The sequence below is a fragment of the Eurosta solidaginis genome, chromosome 3 (assembly GCF_040869045.1).
Source record: "Eurosta solidaginis isolate ZX-2024a chromosome 3, ASM4086904v1, whole genome shotgun sequence".
NCBI classification, from domain to species: domain Eukaryota; kingdom Metazoa; phylum Arthropoda; class Insecta; order Diptera; family Tephritidae; genus Eurosta; species Eurosta solidaginis.
In genome coordinates, this window is record NC_090321.1 from 138,358,863 (window position 1) to 138,376,477 (window position 17,615).

Sequence of the window (17,615 nt, forward strand, 5' to 3'; positions counted from 1 at the left end):
TTCCATGCGAAGGCACACTAATGGGTGGAGCGGAACGTGGGGCGACTGCGCAAGTCTTGACCGCCTGGCGAATGGATCAATATTGCGATCCTCGCTTATTTCAACCGGGACAGTTGATGGTGTTCTCATCTTAGTTTTCTTCATTTTCTTTTTCCCAGCCAGCATTTTTTGAAAAGTCTGATCACAAAATATTCAAGATGATTAAAAACCTTCAAATTTAAAAGCATTTTCTGTTCGAAACTTAATGTATCGTCGGGAGAAAAATGTACCCCAAATGCAATTATTCTTGAATAATCATTTATGATTCATATTTCGAAACGCTTTTTATTCATATTTGATATCATTGTAATTCGAGCTTTAATTGTTTTAAAGTAATATTTGACTGCTTTTCACAATAATTTTCTGATCATATTCGTGAACATATTTCAATCGTTTTGGTGGAGATTTTTGAATAATTTTTGAATGCGATTATCATGCATTTATTCTTCATATCTTATTCAAAATACGATACTACAAAAAAACAGGTAACCCGCAATCAAACGACCGATATACACCTGCGACTGCAACATCCAACATCATTTATGATCGTCAACATCTTAAAATACGACACCATACGGGATGTTGAAGCCGTATCCAGGTATGTCAAGATAGTTTCACTTACCTTGGGTTCAAATAGTTCACAACCTTTGTATTGTCTAACCATTATGTATTTTCTGGGACAAATGGTGCGGGACATCTTCGGTTACGAGCAGCATTTGCATTATGTTGTTTTGAAGAATATCTTAATAATACACTTTTTATATACATATTTTTTCTGAACTTCATGATTGAAAAAATGTGTGTATGTGAAAAAATAAGATTCTCAATGAAAAGTAAAATTTTAACAAATATAAAATTCATTATTCAGTCAACAAATATAGTCAGAAAAGATTCAGAAAGCTGAATTAAAAATGAGTATAATTATTGCGGCCACCGTGGTGTGATGGTAGCGTGCTCCGCCTACCACACCGTATGCGCTGGGTTCAAACCCCGGGCAAAGCAACATCAACATTTTAGAAATAAGGTTTTTCAATTAGAAGAAAATTTTTCTAAGCGGGGTCACTCCTCGGCGGTGTCTGGCAAGCGCTCCGAGTGTATTTCTGCCATGAATAGCTCTCAGTGAAAACTCATCTGCCTTGCAGATGCCGTTCGGAGTCGGCATAAAACATGTAGGTCCCGTCCGGCCAATTTGTAGGGAAAATCAAGAGGACCACGACGCAAATTGGAAGAGAAGCTCGGCCTTAGATCTCTTCGGAGGTTATCGCGCCTTACATTTATTTTTTATTATATAAATTTTTGATCACCTAAAGTAAACACATTTGATTCAAATATGATTCCAAAATGTGATTGAAAAACTTTATTCAGTTTTTGATCATCATGATTTGTTGATTTTTATGAAATATTAAAATTTAATCATCAAAGGATTTCAAAAATTAATCCAAAAAGTGGTCGAAAAATGCTTTTCAGTTTTTGATCATCAGAAGTATTCATATTTGATTATTTCTTTTGTTCAATTATATGATAACTCATTATTTAGCTGAAACAGCAATCAAATTGTATTGATATCTAGGGAAATTCAAAATTGAATCACCTAAATGCTGTGTGGATTCAGTTATACATATAAGCTTATGTTGTATTTGTACTTACATTTTTCATTGTATTTCTCCTTTTCTTTTATTAGTTTGCAATAAGTATTATTTTATTGTAAATTTTGTAGGCGTGGCTGAATGCATCGAAACAGCTGTCGCCTTGTCCGTCCTGATGTCACGTTGTTCAAACTTTTTTCCAAATTATTAAATAGATTAAAATGAATTAGGCCATTTTCATTTAGGGCCATTTTCTCAAGTAAACTTTAAGGTTTATCTGTCCGTTAAAAGCATCTTTGTGAACAAAATTCGTGTTTGTAGGGCAGATAAATTTAAATTTATTGGAAATGAGGTTGGTTAAATATGAATTTATTTGTATTACGGAGTGTGTATGTCTGTTGTTCTAAATTTACTTACATGTGTTAATGATATATGCTTTTGATTATAAACTGGAGAAAAAGTGTACATAATTAATATAAATAATAAATTGACTATTGTTTTAAACCAATTAATATAAATTTTTAAGTTATGTAACATTAGTATTCTAAATGGAATTATTTTGACTGAAGACTGAAGAAAAAAACTTCTTTTATATGTATATAATTTTTTTTATTGGGTACACATTCCCTTAGTTAATTATACATGAATTTTCTTTTGTATATGATAGTTTGCTGTTTATAATGATTGAAATTTACAATTTGTATGTATAAATATGTTTTTACTAACACACTCACTTATATGAGGCACACATGATTTTATCTTTAAATCATTCATTTTACATACATCTTTACATAGTATGTGTATTACTACTAAAATAAAATTAGTTATTGTAAAACTGATATCTTTTTCAGTCATATGTTTTTTGTCTTTATAGCAATACGTCCTCGCTAACATACATACATGTTCAGCAGAGCGTGAGGGATGTGATTGTAATCTTGATTTGCTTATTGGTTGACTTGACTGGCTTTATGGTGTGCTAAGTGTCTTAAAATATATTTGTTATTTCTTTTGTTTGTATAATTAGTTGGAAGTGCATTTCAATCTCGATTTGTTGCATTGCCAAGTGTTGTTTGCGTAGTGCGTCGTTTATCATTAATAATGTATATGGCAGTTAGGAAAAAGAAGACAGCACTTAAAAATTCAATAAAACTTGTCGAAAATAATGAATATTGTAACGCTTTAAATTTAGTTATATCGGTATCCTGGAAATTTGCAGTCTTCAAGTAAATATCTTCACTATTATATGATAAGACACTTGCATCCGTAATAACATCTGTGACATTTTGATGTATAAAATTGGTAGTATATGCAAATAAATCACTAAAAGACTCAGATAAATTTAGGTCCGTTGGTACGATCGCCAATATAGAAATTAAAATATTTCTATTTAATATTTCAAAAAACAATCATATATATTATTTCTAATTGCTGTTTTTATGTACGGCCCCTTTTTCGCTCTTATATGGTATCCAAATCTATAAATAAAGTTTTGGTTGTAAAGATGGAGATTCGAGCTATTAGCGAGCTTTGGGCAATTTTGGTCGCAGAGCTTTTGTTTAGCTATATTTTATTAAAATAATTTGTTAAAAATAAACAATAAAAGAAATCTATTTCTACTATGGCACTATTGTGAATATTTGCACTGCATTACCGGCAGCGGCTATCATACGCCAGATGGCAGCGTAAGCTGTAAGTTTTAATTGATTGATATAACAGCTGATTTCTGTTGATATTTGAAAAGAGACTTTTATATTGGTGGCGCAAGATGCGCGCGGGTCCGGCTTGTTAAACTTTATTTCCATAAGAAATTTTTCTTTAACTAAAAATATTTTCATTTTTTGATAATTAAAAATAAACAATCTAATAATAATAAATTTTAAAATATAACAAGCATATTTATTACAAGTAAATAACTCTACAGAAACCTGCCAACAACAAAAAAAGCATAACTTTGACACATGATAATATACGAAGTATGTACTGTGCAAAGAATAAAACTTGCCAAGAAGGCAATTGAGATAAGTTTACATCAATTAAGGCATAACGTGGCTGAATGCGTTTGCAACATTTAGATTAGACAATTAGATTCCTTATTACTTGTTCTCAGTAATTACAGAACTTGTCATAGCAGCAGTAATAATAAATCGTGTTGAAGACATGATCCAATTTTCGGACTAAGTCCGTTTCCCTCCGTCTGGCAACACCCGTCCAGTGCGATCAAGCGCAAGTGCAGCTCAGCTGTGCCGATAAACGCCGCCGCCGCCGCCGATTTTTATCGTTTTTTTTACGCCGCCGACGAATGTTAAAAATATAGGCGCGGCGGCGGCTTCCGGCGCGGTACTATATTTTGTACTCATTTAAGACTGTCTAAGACATTTATTGTTCATGTCGAAAATTGGACGGATATGGTCGAAAGGGGTATCAACGGATGCGCATCACTGCCAGTTATAAGAATTCAAAACACTAAAAGAAAAATTCAAGGTTCGAAACGAGCTCAAGGCCAGAACAATAATTTTTTGTAATAATTATTGTTTTTTTAATTTTTCTATAATTGAAAAAATTTATTTTGTTTTTGGAATAGTAAGTAGAAAATTTTTCAAACAAACTGCCATAGCTGCGCAGATAGATCCATTTCGAAGGGTGCTAAGCCTTCATCATCAGTACGCCAACGGTGGTTTGTTTGACTGACAAACTGCTACTTCTATTCCTTCTTACCATCCATATTTATTCAGCCTTGCGTCATCTGTTGCAAGACACTGATAATGTTGGATTTGTTTATTGTCAATTACTTTGTTTGACATTTCCCAAGTGCTCATGGTTTATTAAAAAAACAATTCTAAAAGAAAAATTGTATAAACCCAGAAGCTTAGACCTTGATACATATTTTTATTGAGAAATAGTAAAAATTATTTTAGTGAAACGAAAATTGCTGGAAATTGGAAAAAAATACCTAGATGTACACATATGCTCGTTAGGGTATGTCGATATGAAACCCGGTTACTAAAAGTGGCATAACTTGTTTAAATTAGGTTTTACCAAAAAATTTTATATATAATATAATATAATATAAATTATGGAAAAAGATTACGGAATACGAAAATGTACATTTAAAGTCCTAAGTCCCAGTTTTTTAATATCGGTCCACTGTGCGGCGGGAGGGCGATAATTTAGCTTAGACCTTGATACATATTTTTATTGAGAAATAGTAAAAATTTGTTTAGTGAAGCGAAAATTGCTGGAAATTGGAAAAAATACCTAGATGTACACATTTTATTTTAAAAATGTATGCAAAATTCGCGAAAACTCGACGAATCTTAAAGGTTATACAGAGTCAATAGTTGGTCATGAAATCAAAGTGACGCTTATATTTACTTGCTATAAAAAAGGTTACAAAGAGTTGATAGTAGGCCATGAAACAAAAGTTAAGAAAATTATTGAAGAAAACAAATATACTATCACTCAAAAATGAGTGCCGTTCAATTCGAAATCGACAATTTAACGGAAACAAAATGTGAAAAAGTTAAATTCAGTCACTCATTAGTACTAACCATGATTGATGGAAAAGCTTTATCAATTTTGAGTGATACATCCACGCAGCGTTGTGACATATGTAAAGAGATGAATGACCTCACTTTAATTTTTAACATAGACGTTGATACTAACATTTACAATTATGGGATGTGAACTCTGCATGCCAGAATTCGGTTTATGTAGTGTATTCTTCATATATCTTACCGATTAAAATTTAAATCATGGATAGCGAAAGGAGATAATAAATCTAAATTGGAAGAAAAGCGGAGAGCAGAACAGGATTCTTTCACAAATCAGACTGGTTTATTGGTAGACGTGGTAAAGCAAGGACGCAGTACAACGAATGATGGAAATACCGCTAGAAGATTTTTCGCTGACATTAAAACCACCGCCTCTATAACTGGTGTTAATGAAAATCTCATTCAAAGATTCTCTACAATATTAGGGACACTTTCATGTGGCTGTCCAATAGATGTACAAAAGTTCAACATGTACGCCAGAGAAACCATTCGAGTTTACGTCGAACTATATGAATGGTATTACATGCCTTCAAGTGTGCATAAAATTTTAGTACACGGAGCTTCAATAATAGAGCATTTTGGTTCCATTCCTATTGGAAAGTTGTCCGAAGAAGCCGCTGAATCCAGAAATAAGGATTTTAGAGCATATCGTCGGGACCATGCAAGAAAAATTAGCAGCAAAGCCACAAATGAGGGTATTTTAAATAATTAGTTAGATACTTCTGACCCATTTATTTCATCGAGAAGATCGGAATTACCTAGTAAGCATGAGGAAATATCCGAAGAAGTGAAATCTCTACTACTCCTACCGCAAAACCTCGGCTATGATACAGAAAACTAAATATTTTAGTTTCTCAGTTTTAATTGGGTACAAATATACATGCTAATATGAAACGCAACATTTACGTAAAATAATAAAAAATTTTTTTTTAGTTGTTTTTTTTTCTGGTCATATACCTATATGTATATTTGGAGATTCCATTGACTATTGACCGATCGAATAATTTTTGCTTTTAATTACTATTTTGGTACTAACGAATAAGTTGGAACAGTAAGCATCATATAAACAAAAAAAAAAAAAAACTAACGAACAAGCTGGAATAGCTAAATTTTTTATTTGAACTTTTTTGGATTGTTAAATGTAAATTCAATATAAAAAAATTAAATGTATAAAATGAATTATCAAATATTTTTGTTTTTAAATACTACCCAGCATTAAAAAGTGATTCGCAATACTAAAATAAAAAAAAAAAATATATATTTCTGTTTTAAAATTCTACCCAAAATTAAAGAGTGATTCGCAATACTAAAATAAGAAAAAAAAAACGCGAACCTTCTCGAACCATGAAAACGAGTACATTGCATAGTATATAACCCTAACTATATAAATAAATTAATCAAGGTTTGAGAAAATATGAGGAAACTGAGTTAACGGTAAAAATGTGGTTTTTCCCATGCATAAATTTTTTTAATTTGCTATAACTTCTTGTTTAAGACTTTCCGAAAAAATACTCATATATAAAAACATCATGTAATGAGATTTAAAATTATTAACTAATATTGGGGGGAGCATGTTGAATGTTGTTCCAATTTTTGGACTAAGTCCGTCCCCCTGCGTCTGATAACACCCGGCCAGTGCGGCCAAGCGCAAGTACAGCGCAGATGTGCTTGCCGACCACCACCGCGCATACGCTTATTTAGTTAACATTAAACTACCCGCCCAAACGCATCGATCGTGCCCGCTCGTTCGTCAACGATAAATAAATTATCGCCCTCCCGCCGTCGCGCAGTTTTTTTAATATTTATATACCTTCTTGTAAATTTAAATAATAAAAATAATATAATGAATTTAAATAATAAAAATATTAATTCAAAGTTAACAATCACTCGTCCCGCTCTTGTTATTTGAAAGGTGCATAGGGCATTACTGGCTTGGACTGTACCCTGATCCACTCAAACGGGTACTGCTAGCGCTCCGAAATAATGTACCCAGTTTCAGCGACCATTTATGCTAACAATTGTGCAAGAGGTCCACCTTGGATTTCTGGTATTATCCAGGGTAGAAGCGGCAACATGATGTATCGTGTGAGAACGGGCCAGGGTACACTTCGTTGTCACGGAGGAATTGATGCATTTGAATGCAACACTGATAAATATATGTAAATGTAGCACTGGATTTTGACGTTTATCAATGCATATGACGTGGCCGTCAGTGGTCGACATCTGCCTGCGCACTATAACTTACTTTTGTCTCGTTAATAACATAAAATAAAACAGTAATTAAATTTGTATGTTTAGTTTTCAATAACAAATGAATGCAAAATTATAACACCTTAAAGCATACATTAACTATGTGCAAAATATAAACCGTTCAAGAGCAGTGGTTTAACTTTTAAAGAAGCAATCTATGTTGCGAATGGCATTTCAGGCGAGCAGTGAAATTGTAACACAGAACAAATACTGTCACAAAATTTAAGATCAAATACAAATAATTACCTTTTTGAGATAAAAAGTAAGTTTGAACTATTTATTGATTATATATTTAGCCGGAAGAGACAAAGAAATTTTTATTATAACTTCTAGTGGGACGAAGTGTGCACTGCACTCACGAAAACCGTGAAATTGTTAAAGGCCTTATTAAATATAGGAAAACATACAAAGAAGTGGATAAAGCTGTTGATTGCTTGGCTGGGATGATACGAAACGCGATTACTTATCAAATAACGCTGAAAAGTCGGGAAAGCAGGCATGAACTATCAAAAACCATACGCGAAATTATTAAAGTTTGGAAGAATTATCCCATATACCATGAAGTGTGCATACCGTAAGGAGACGGTCCCGAGAACATAACCTCAATGCTAGGAGTCAACGTAAGGACCCGCTTAAAGAAAACATTTGGTACGTAGACTAGACTTTGCCAAAAAACACCTGGATTGGCCTATTTCGAAGTGGAGGAACATTTTGTGAACGGATGAGTCAAAGGTTGTTTTGTACCGTGGTAAAGCCTCTCGGCAGTTTGTTAGACGCCAACCAAATATGGAATATCATCTGAGATACATTGCAAAGATTTCTTTTTTCATATCAGCGGGATGTTTTTCATATCATGGTGTGGGGCAAATATTTTGTATAAAAACTATTATATACCAAAATAAAAGATGTTATGCTCCCATTCGCCGAAAAAGAAATACCACTCGAATGGGTACTACAGCAAGATAACAACGCGAAGCATACAAGCAGGTTGGCAGAGTTGCGGTTTCGGGGCAATGGAATTGAGGACATGGAGTGGCAGGCTCAATCTCCTGACCTCAATCCCATAGGCTGACCTTGAAATAGATGTATAGGATGCATCCCAAAACCCCAGCCACGGTCTTTGGGATGTAGTGCTCATCGCATGACAGCCAATACCAAAGGAAAGATGTCAACATCACATAGACTATGAGAACCCATGTGCAGCAGTGATTTAAAATAACGGCCATGCTACCAAATACTTAATACCTACGCTAATTTTAGTATTAATATTAACGATTTAATACATATTTAAGAGGTTTTGTTGCTACTGTTTTGCTGCTCGCGGTAATTTGCATGAAAACACATATTTCTTGGACTTATTTTTGTTAGTGCCTATGTATAAAAACTCTTTCCCTACATTTATTTATGAAATTGTCCTTGAGTTTTGCAATAAAATGAATGCCACTAATATTTTGGTTTTCTAGTAATTTAAAAAAATGTTAGCCGGAGGTGCACACTACTATTTCAGTACTCGCAGCTGTATATAAAATTAAGATTATTAGAAAAGCTGCCTTAATTATAAATTTCAAACAAATCGCTCCATCCTGGTACACTTATCGCAAAGAAAGTGTGCCAAATATTAAGCTTCTCGAAGAGGAATCCATGTACTAAATGCACACCAAATAGAATTTTTTTCGAAAAGGTCTTCCACTGGTACACTTCCCGGGAAGAAAAGTTTCTAAAATATTAAGCTTAATAAAGAGGTACCCCCAGTGTTTAAAAAACTGCAGTCGGAATAGTAAAAGTCACCAAAATTTCGATTTTCATAGACTTTACTGTTCGTCGACTTATTAGTACGAACACTTGCTTGTGCTTGCGCTTTTGAGAAAAAACGACAGTCTCAGTTCTAGCACAAGCAAAAAACGAAAAGTGGAAGAAATGAAATGCTGTAAACAGTCGCGCCTTCGTATATTTAATTATTGATATTACTGCGGCTTTCCTCAGTGCCTACATTCGCTATAAAATCAATGGTCTTGATTTTAAAAGTCGCAAAAATTAACAGTCTCAAAAAGCAGCAGTCGTGAAACATGAAAATCAACGCTTTTTGCAAACTGCAAGCGACTGATATTTTGCGTTTGGTTATGATTTTTGTTTCTAAGACGATGTGATACAGCGTTGTACGTAGGTTAATATTGCTGCTAAAAGAACATATTTAAAAATTTAGTATAATTTTGTGCGGTAAGCTAATCATCAAAAAATTATCAAAAATTTCAAAAATAGCAACTACACTATGCAAATTTTTATGCGCAGAGGCTGAAACTAAAAATTAAAACTGAAAACATTGTTAACGACTCAAGTCGGGAGCTCGTAACAACAATTGGAAGCATGATTTTGCAGTCAATTGAAAAAAGACCTAAAATTTTATTTGATAATTAATGTTTAGTTTCGCACTTGTTTTAAATTCATGTAATTGTTTTTATTTAAAATATGAATAAATAAATAATAAATATTTATTTATATATTAATTAAAAACAATTACATGAATTTAAATTTAAAAATATTGCTGATTTTTGATAGCCTTGTAAGTACTTATTATTGTAAAAAATTTAATGAGCTGATAGGCCTTAGTTAAATATAATAATATATAATAAATATTGTGTTTTATTTAAATTTAAAATTTTTCAAAATAAAATATACACACATGTGCATATGTATGCAGAAATACATATCTCATATATTATATTTTTTTTAATATACTTGAAATTGAAATGCATGTACATACGTATATACATACATAAGTACAGCGTATTACGTACAACGCTGCATCGCCTCGTCTTAGAAACAAAAATCATAACCAAACGCAAAATATCAGTCGCTTGCAGTTTGCAAAAAGCGTTGATTTTCATGTTTCACGACTGCTGCTTTTTGAGACTGTTAATTTTTGCGACTGTTAAAATTAAAACCATTAATTTTACAGCGACTGTGGGCACTGAGGAAAGCCGCAGTAATATCAGTAATTAAATATATGAAGGCACGAATGTTTACGGCATTTCATTTCTTTCGCTTTTCGTTTTTTGCTAGTGTTAGAACTGAGACTGTTGCTTTTTCTCAAAAGCGCAATCACAAGCAAAATCAAATAACATAACAGCTCACACAGTTTTTTAAACACTTGGTACCCCCCAACCAAATATCAGGCAAATCGTATCAAAAATTAGATTATTTGGAAAAGATCCACTTGTAAGAAAGAAAGGGTTCCAAATATTAATCTTGTCCTATAAATGTCTTTCAAAAAGGTCGCCAACTTCCTATCTTCCCGAAAATAAAAGCTTCTGACATATTAAGCTAGGCTAGGCTAGGTACCCCTGTGCCGAATTCAAGCAAAACGCAATATAAATACGATTATTAAGATAGGTCATGTCCTGGTCTTCTTTCCGGAAAGGAAGGCTTCTCAAATAATAAGCTAGCCAAGGAAATACCTCTGTACCGAATTTCGAGCTTAATGCACCATAAATTTTAAAGTAGGTGGGCCCCAGGTAGACCTACCGGAATGAAAAGTTTCTCAAATATTAACTTGATCAAAGAGGTGCCCCTGTACCGAATTTCAAGCAACCGTTAGATTTTTTAGTATAATATAATTTTCAAGGGAATCGCACCATACATTTTTTTAGAATACGTCGGCCATGTGTACACTTCCGGATAGATAAGAATGAAAACCAAATTGTTTGCCTGAAACATCCTCTCGAACACACATACACAATTTCATCAAAATCGGTCCAGTCCTCTAAGAGCAGTTCAGTCACAAACACACGTACAGAAGAAATATATATACAGCGTGGTTCACTTGATCAGAGACAACATCGTTTGATCTAGTAGCTATCATTTTGCTGTTAATTCAAGTTAACAATGTACTTTTCCAAAAATACACACTTATAGGAAAATTTATTTCAGATAACAGTACTTATTTCTTAGCAGTAAAACGGGAGGAAATTTTCTTTTGTTTTATACATTTATTTTATAAATTAACATCTTGTGGTGTCATCCTGTTTAAAAATTACTCATAAATGCGTTGGTGGATAGATTTATACAAACTTTTTTGATAGTCTAATCTAATTTCAGACCACAAAAAATGTTTTTATCGGATATATAAACCTTAAAGTTAAATTAAAAGAAAGGAAAACAAGTAAGGAAGGCTAAGTTCGGGTGTAACCGAACATTACACACTCAGCTGAGAGCTATGGAGACAAAATAAGGGAAAATCACCATCTAGGAAAATGAACCTAGGGTAACCCTGGAGTATGTTTGTATGACATGTGTATTAAATGGAAGGTATTAAAGAGTATTTTAAGAGGGAGTAGGCCATAGTTCTATGGGTGGGCGCCATTTAGGGATATCGCCATAAAGGTGGACCAGGGCTGACTCTAGAATTTGTTTGTACGATATGGGTATCAAATAAAAGGTGTTGAATGAGTATTTTAAAAGGGCGTGGGCCTTAGTTCTATAGGTGATCGTCTTTTCGAGATATCGCCATAAAGGTGGACCAGGGGTGACTATAGAATTTGTTTGTACGATAAGGGTATCAAATGAAAAGTGTTAATGAGTATTTTAAAAGGGAGTGGGCCTTAGTTTTATAGGTGGACGCCTTTTCGAGAAATCGCCATAAAGGTGGACCAGTGGTGACAATAGAATGCGTTTGTACAATATGGGTATCAAACGAAAGGTGTTAATGAGTATTTTAAAAGGGAGTGGACCTTAGTTCTATAGGAGGATGCCTTTTCGAGATATCGCCATAAAGGTGGACCAGGGGTGACAATAGAATGCGTTTGTACAATATGGGTATCAAACGAAAGGTGTTAATGAGTATTTTAAAAGGGAGTGTGCCTTAGTTCTATAGGTGGACGCCTTTTCGAGATATCGCACTAAAGGTGGACCAGGGGCGACTCTAGAATTTGTTTTTACGATATGGGTATCAAGTGAAAGGTGTTAATGAGTATTTTAAAAGGGAGTGGTGATAGTTGTATATGTGAAGGCGTTTTCGAGATAGTGACCAAAATGTGGACCAGGGCGACCCAGAACATCATCTGTTGGGTACCGCTAATTTATTTATATATGTAATACCACGAACAGTATTCCTGCCAACATTCCAAGGGCTTTCGATTTCGCCCTGCAGAACTTTTTCTTTTTCTTCTACTAAATATGGTAGGGGTCACACCCATTTTGCAAAGTTTTTTTCTAAAGTTATATTTTGCGTCAATAAACCAATCCAATTACCATGTTTCATCCCTTTTTTCGTATTTGGTATAGAATTATGGCATTTTTTCGTAACTTTCGATATCGAAAAAGTGGGCGTGGTCATAGTCGGATTTCGGCCATGTTTTACACCAATACATAGTGAGTTCAGATAAGTACGTGAACTGAGTTTAGTAAAGATATATCGATTTTTGCTCAAGTTATCGTGTTAATGGCCAATCGGAAGGACAGACGGTCGACTGTGTATAAAAACTGGGCGTGGCTTTAACCGATTTCGCCCTTTTTCACAGAAAAAAGTTATCGTCCTATAATCTAAGCCCTTCTTCGACTTATGGCATTAAAAGTATCCTAGACAAATTAAATGAAAAAGGGCGGAGCCACGCCCATTTTGAAATTTTCTTTTATTTTTGTATTTTATTGCACCATATCATTACTGGAGTCGAATGTTGACATAATTTACTTATATACTGTGAAGATATTCAATTTTTTGTTAAAATTTGACTTTAAAAAACAATTTTTTTTAAGTGGGCGTGGTCTTTCTCCGATTTTGCTAATTTTTATTAAGCATATGTACATATAGTAATAGGAGTAACGTTCCTGCCAAACTTCATCATGATATCTTCAACTACTGCCAAATTAGAGCTTGCAAAACTTTTAAATTCTTTTAAAAGTGGGCGGTGCCACGCCCATTGTCCACAATTTTACAAATTTTCTATTCTGCGTCATAAGTTCAACTCACCTACCAAGCTTCATCGCTTTATCTGTCTTTGGTAACGATTTATCGCACTTTTTCGGTTTTTCGAAATTTTCGATATCGAAAAAATGGGCGTGGTTATAGTCTGATATCGTTCATTTTAAATAGCGATCTGAGATGTGTGCCCAGGAACCTACATACCAAATTTCATGAAGATACCTCAAAATTTATTAAGTTATCGTGCTAGCGGGCAGACGGACGGACGGACATGGCTCAATCAAATTTTTTTTTTCGATACTGATGATTTTGATATATGGAAGTCTATATCTATCTCCAATCCATTATCCAATCAAAGTTAATATACTCTGTGAGCTCTGCTCAACTGAGTATAAAAAGCCAAAACCCGTCGAATTGCAAGCAAAATAAAGAGTGTACTTATTTTTCGAAGCAACCAACAGTAATGTGTTATGCCGTTTTCTTTTATGAAAATAATGTCACTCTGTTGGTTCTTTGCACTATAGTAAGTTTGTATGCTCTTTTCACAAAATATTTGGCTTTGACTGAGAGAAGGGGTTCCTTTACCTTCAAAGCCATTTACAAAGCGCTAGGTGATCTAGTACTTTAATGGTGCTTGTTACCGGCGCGTGCCGGATCTATATCTGGCAAAGGCCCATCAACATAGATAACACTCCGTTAATACAACAACATCTAGTTCAAGAATTTAGGAGGGGTAACATTTTATCGAGGAAAGAAAACGCCATTAGTTTCTCTCGCGAATAACGAAAATTGTTAGTACTCCATGGGACCGTCGATATACATAGTATATACCAACAGTTATACGTATTATTTAAGTCAGCATTCATAATCTTTAACTATAATTTATTTTCTAGTTGATTTCGACTATTTGGACAACGAGCATAAAGTGGATGGGAACATACCAATCAAAGAAATCAAAATGGTTTTCGAGCAGCAAGGTAGCTTATTCGCTTGCCTACTATGTGATAATCAATGTACAATGTCTGCGGATATATTTGCTGAGCATTTGTCCCAAGTTCATACTTTAGAATTTTATACATGTGAAATTTGTGTAGCTGGGTTTCTTTCTACTGACAGAGTAAAACAGCATATAGAGCAAACACATATTACAAGCGAAAAAAATGAATGCAATATTTGCCAAAAAATTTTCGACAACAACAAACTGCTTTATTTGCATAAAAGAAGTCACATCAGCTCCAATTCTCAATTTGAATGCTCTGAATGCCATAAGATATACAGCAGTAAAAAAATATTGCTGGATCACATGAATATACATACTGGCCGAAGGCCATATATTTGTACAATATGTTCTAAGGACTTTTCCTCAAAATATGCTTTGCAGATGCATATGAAAATTCACAGTGAAAGGTTACGTCCATATAAATGTGATAAATGTAACAAAGCATTTCTTAACCTACAAAATCTTACACATCATAAAAAGCTACACACGGCCGAAAAAACTTTTATTTGTGATATTTGTTCAAAGGCTTTCGGCTCGCAGCATAATTTGGACGTACACAAAATTGTACATTCGGGTCAACGTCCGTTTATATGCCGAACTTGCGGTAAGACTTTTGCACGGCGCGCTGAAATCAAAGATCATGAGCGTATACATACAGGAGAAAAACCTTATAAATGTGATATGTGCAATTCTGCCTTTGCACAACGTTCAAATTTGATGACACACCGAAAGTCAACGCATTTAAATGAAAAATTGCACAATTGCAATCAATGTGGGCGTTCTTTCAAACGGCGCCGTTTGCTACAATATCATATAAATGCAGTACACACGGGAGTACGACCGCACGAATGTGAAATATGTGGTTCGTCATTTGTTTATCCCGAACATAAGAAAAAACATATGCTTATACATGCAAACACAAAGCCATACCCATGCGAAGTATGCGGTAAAGAGTTTAATAGTTGTGCCAATCGAAATGCTCATCGCTTTGTGCATAGCTCCAAAAAACCTTATGAATGTATTAAGTGCGGTGCTGGTTTTATGCGGAAGCCACTTTTGTTAACCCATATGAATCATGCAGGACATACAAATGATAGAATTATAATAAATCAGCCCCAAATTAGTGACAATGGTAAACTATCCTTGGCCAGTGAGAGGAGCCTGATCGATTTTGGAGAAGAGACAAACGAACTTATTTCTCATAGTTCACAAGATTCAAATAAAAGCGATTACAATGAAGCAACACAAATGATTTCGAATGAAAATGATAGCATAATTAATGATGTTGTAGAAATCGCTAGCGTGCAGTATCTGCAGTTTGATGATTTGGATAAAAATGGCCAACATATAATAACTTGGGTGGACATTGGTCGTGACAAAGATGATACTTAAGTTTGTTGTACAAATAAACATACAACTCGTCAAAATAATAACAGTGTTAGAAACTAAAACCTGTGAATAAAAATAAGTCTTTCTCGACAAATAACGAATAATATTTTTTAATTTTAAAATAAACTTCATTAATGTTAGTTTCATGAAAAACGAAAAAAATTTCATTATAGTTTCGTTTTTCAATAAACTTAACGTCTTTTGTCAAAATAAATTTCATTTCATGTTGTGTTAGTTTAATTGTAATTAAGAGGTTGTTATTTTTGTAAAATGCATATTTTACAAGTAATTTTATGGGGTCAAGGGAGAAGTAAGTATACATACATAGCAGTGAAAGAAAGTGCAGCGGCTCTAGACTATACGGCCTTTTATGCCAGACGTCGTGGAGCACATGCAAACAGACGCTTGCCATCATCTCAAGTCATTGGGCATGGCGCCAATAACTATTTTAGCCCAATGGGCCCACCGTAATCCAAATAGTCAAGATCCAATTCTTATGACGCGGGCGTCAGCAAGAAGCCATTTGAGATCCCCTTTACGCTATACTCAACAATCGATCGGACATTGATCATCGCCCCTTTTCAAATATGTGGTTCTTTTAATGGTTCATTCATGCGCATTTTTTTGCACAACAGAAATTTAAGAACAATAAAATGAAAAATCGAAATGTTTTTGTTTTTAAAGTTTGACATTTGAATTTATGTTGAAAAGTATGCTCATAAAAGTTCTAACATTTTATTTGCACTGCTTTGCTTTGATTTAGGGGTTTTCTCTATTTAGGTAGCAATTTAGGAAATCTCGCAACCAGCCTAAATTATTATACATATATAGAGCAAACAGAAAAAAAAACAAAGTTCGTAGACCTTATAGCTGTCTATTTTAAAACTCATGAAGTTTTGACGTTTGTAACTTTCTATAGGCGCATTCTATTCCAAGCAAGTCTGAAAAGAACACTCGCTTATTCATCGGATTACATTCAAAGCAATAACACTAACTCGCTTATTTAATCTACTTCTCGTGAAGTCGGCTAATCAATAAGCGACATGAAAGGTAGTGTTGAAAGTAGAAAAAACGGCTCTATTGTGAATGAAGTCATAAAACACACTATGGAAATTGTTTGACATATAGAACTATCGCAGCCAACTTCACTCAAAAAGCGCAAAATAAAAAAAGAAAACAGAAATTGTGGAAATATTTAATTTTACATTAAAATACACCGCAAGCCAAGCATTTCTTTGGTGAAGAAACATTTTTTCTGTATTGGTTCAAAAACAAAACGTGTTCTAATACGTCGGTCGCTATTGTCGTGTAAACATGGTATCAGAAAATTTAAAAAAACGTCTTATTTTATGGCGGATAACATTAAGGCTTTACTAGACAACTGCATCAAGCTGCTTCCTAAAAATGAAAAATCGAAATGTTTTTTTTTTTAAGTTTGACATTTGAATTAAGTTGAAAAGTATGCTCATAAAAATTTTAACTTTTTATTTGCACTGCCTTGCCGACAATTTCCAGTGATTTAGGGGTTTTTTCTATTTAGGTAGCAATTTAGGCAAACTCGCACTCAGCCTAAATTATTATATATAGAACAAACAGAAAAAAAAAAAACAAAGTTCATAGACCTTATAGCTGTCTATTTTAAAACTCACGAAGGTTTGACGTTTGTAAGTTTATATATATAACTAACTTTTTGTTTTTTTGTTTTGTTTATTATTTTACCACCGCTAATTGAGTGTATCAATCATTAGACGAGGATTTTGTAGCATCCTATATAATTTTTCCTTTGACAAGGCGGAAAAGAAACTTTTAGCTCGTTAAAGGAGATATTTGCAATAAAGGTTGAAACATTTCATGTGGCTGTTGTAACTTAGTTTTACACGGGC

General features: G+C 33.8%; 1 protein-coding gene across 11 annotated transcripts in view; it reads left to right on the forward strand.

Moving 5' to 3' along the window:
* Positions 1–15,836, forward strand: part of LOC137244302 (zinc finger protein 623-like) — a 168,652-nt gene extending 152,816 nt beyond the window's left edge. For all 11 annotated transcript variants that reach the window (XM_067773114.1, XM_067773111.1, XM_067773110.1 and 8 more), the window contains one exon: positions 14,237–15,836. In XM_067773114.1, coding sequence (XP_067629215.1) covers positions 14,237–15,735 — 1,499 coding nt within the window. In that variant the 3' untranslated portion in view covers positions 15,736–15,836. The remainder of the gene's footprint in view (positions 1–14,236) is intronic.
* The last annotated feature ends 1,779 nt before the right edge of the window (positions 15,837–17,615 follow it).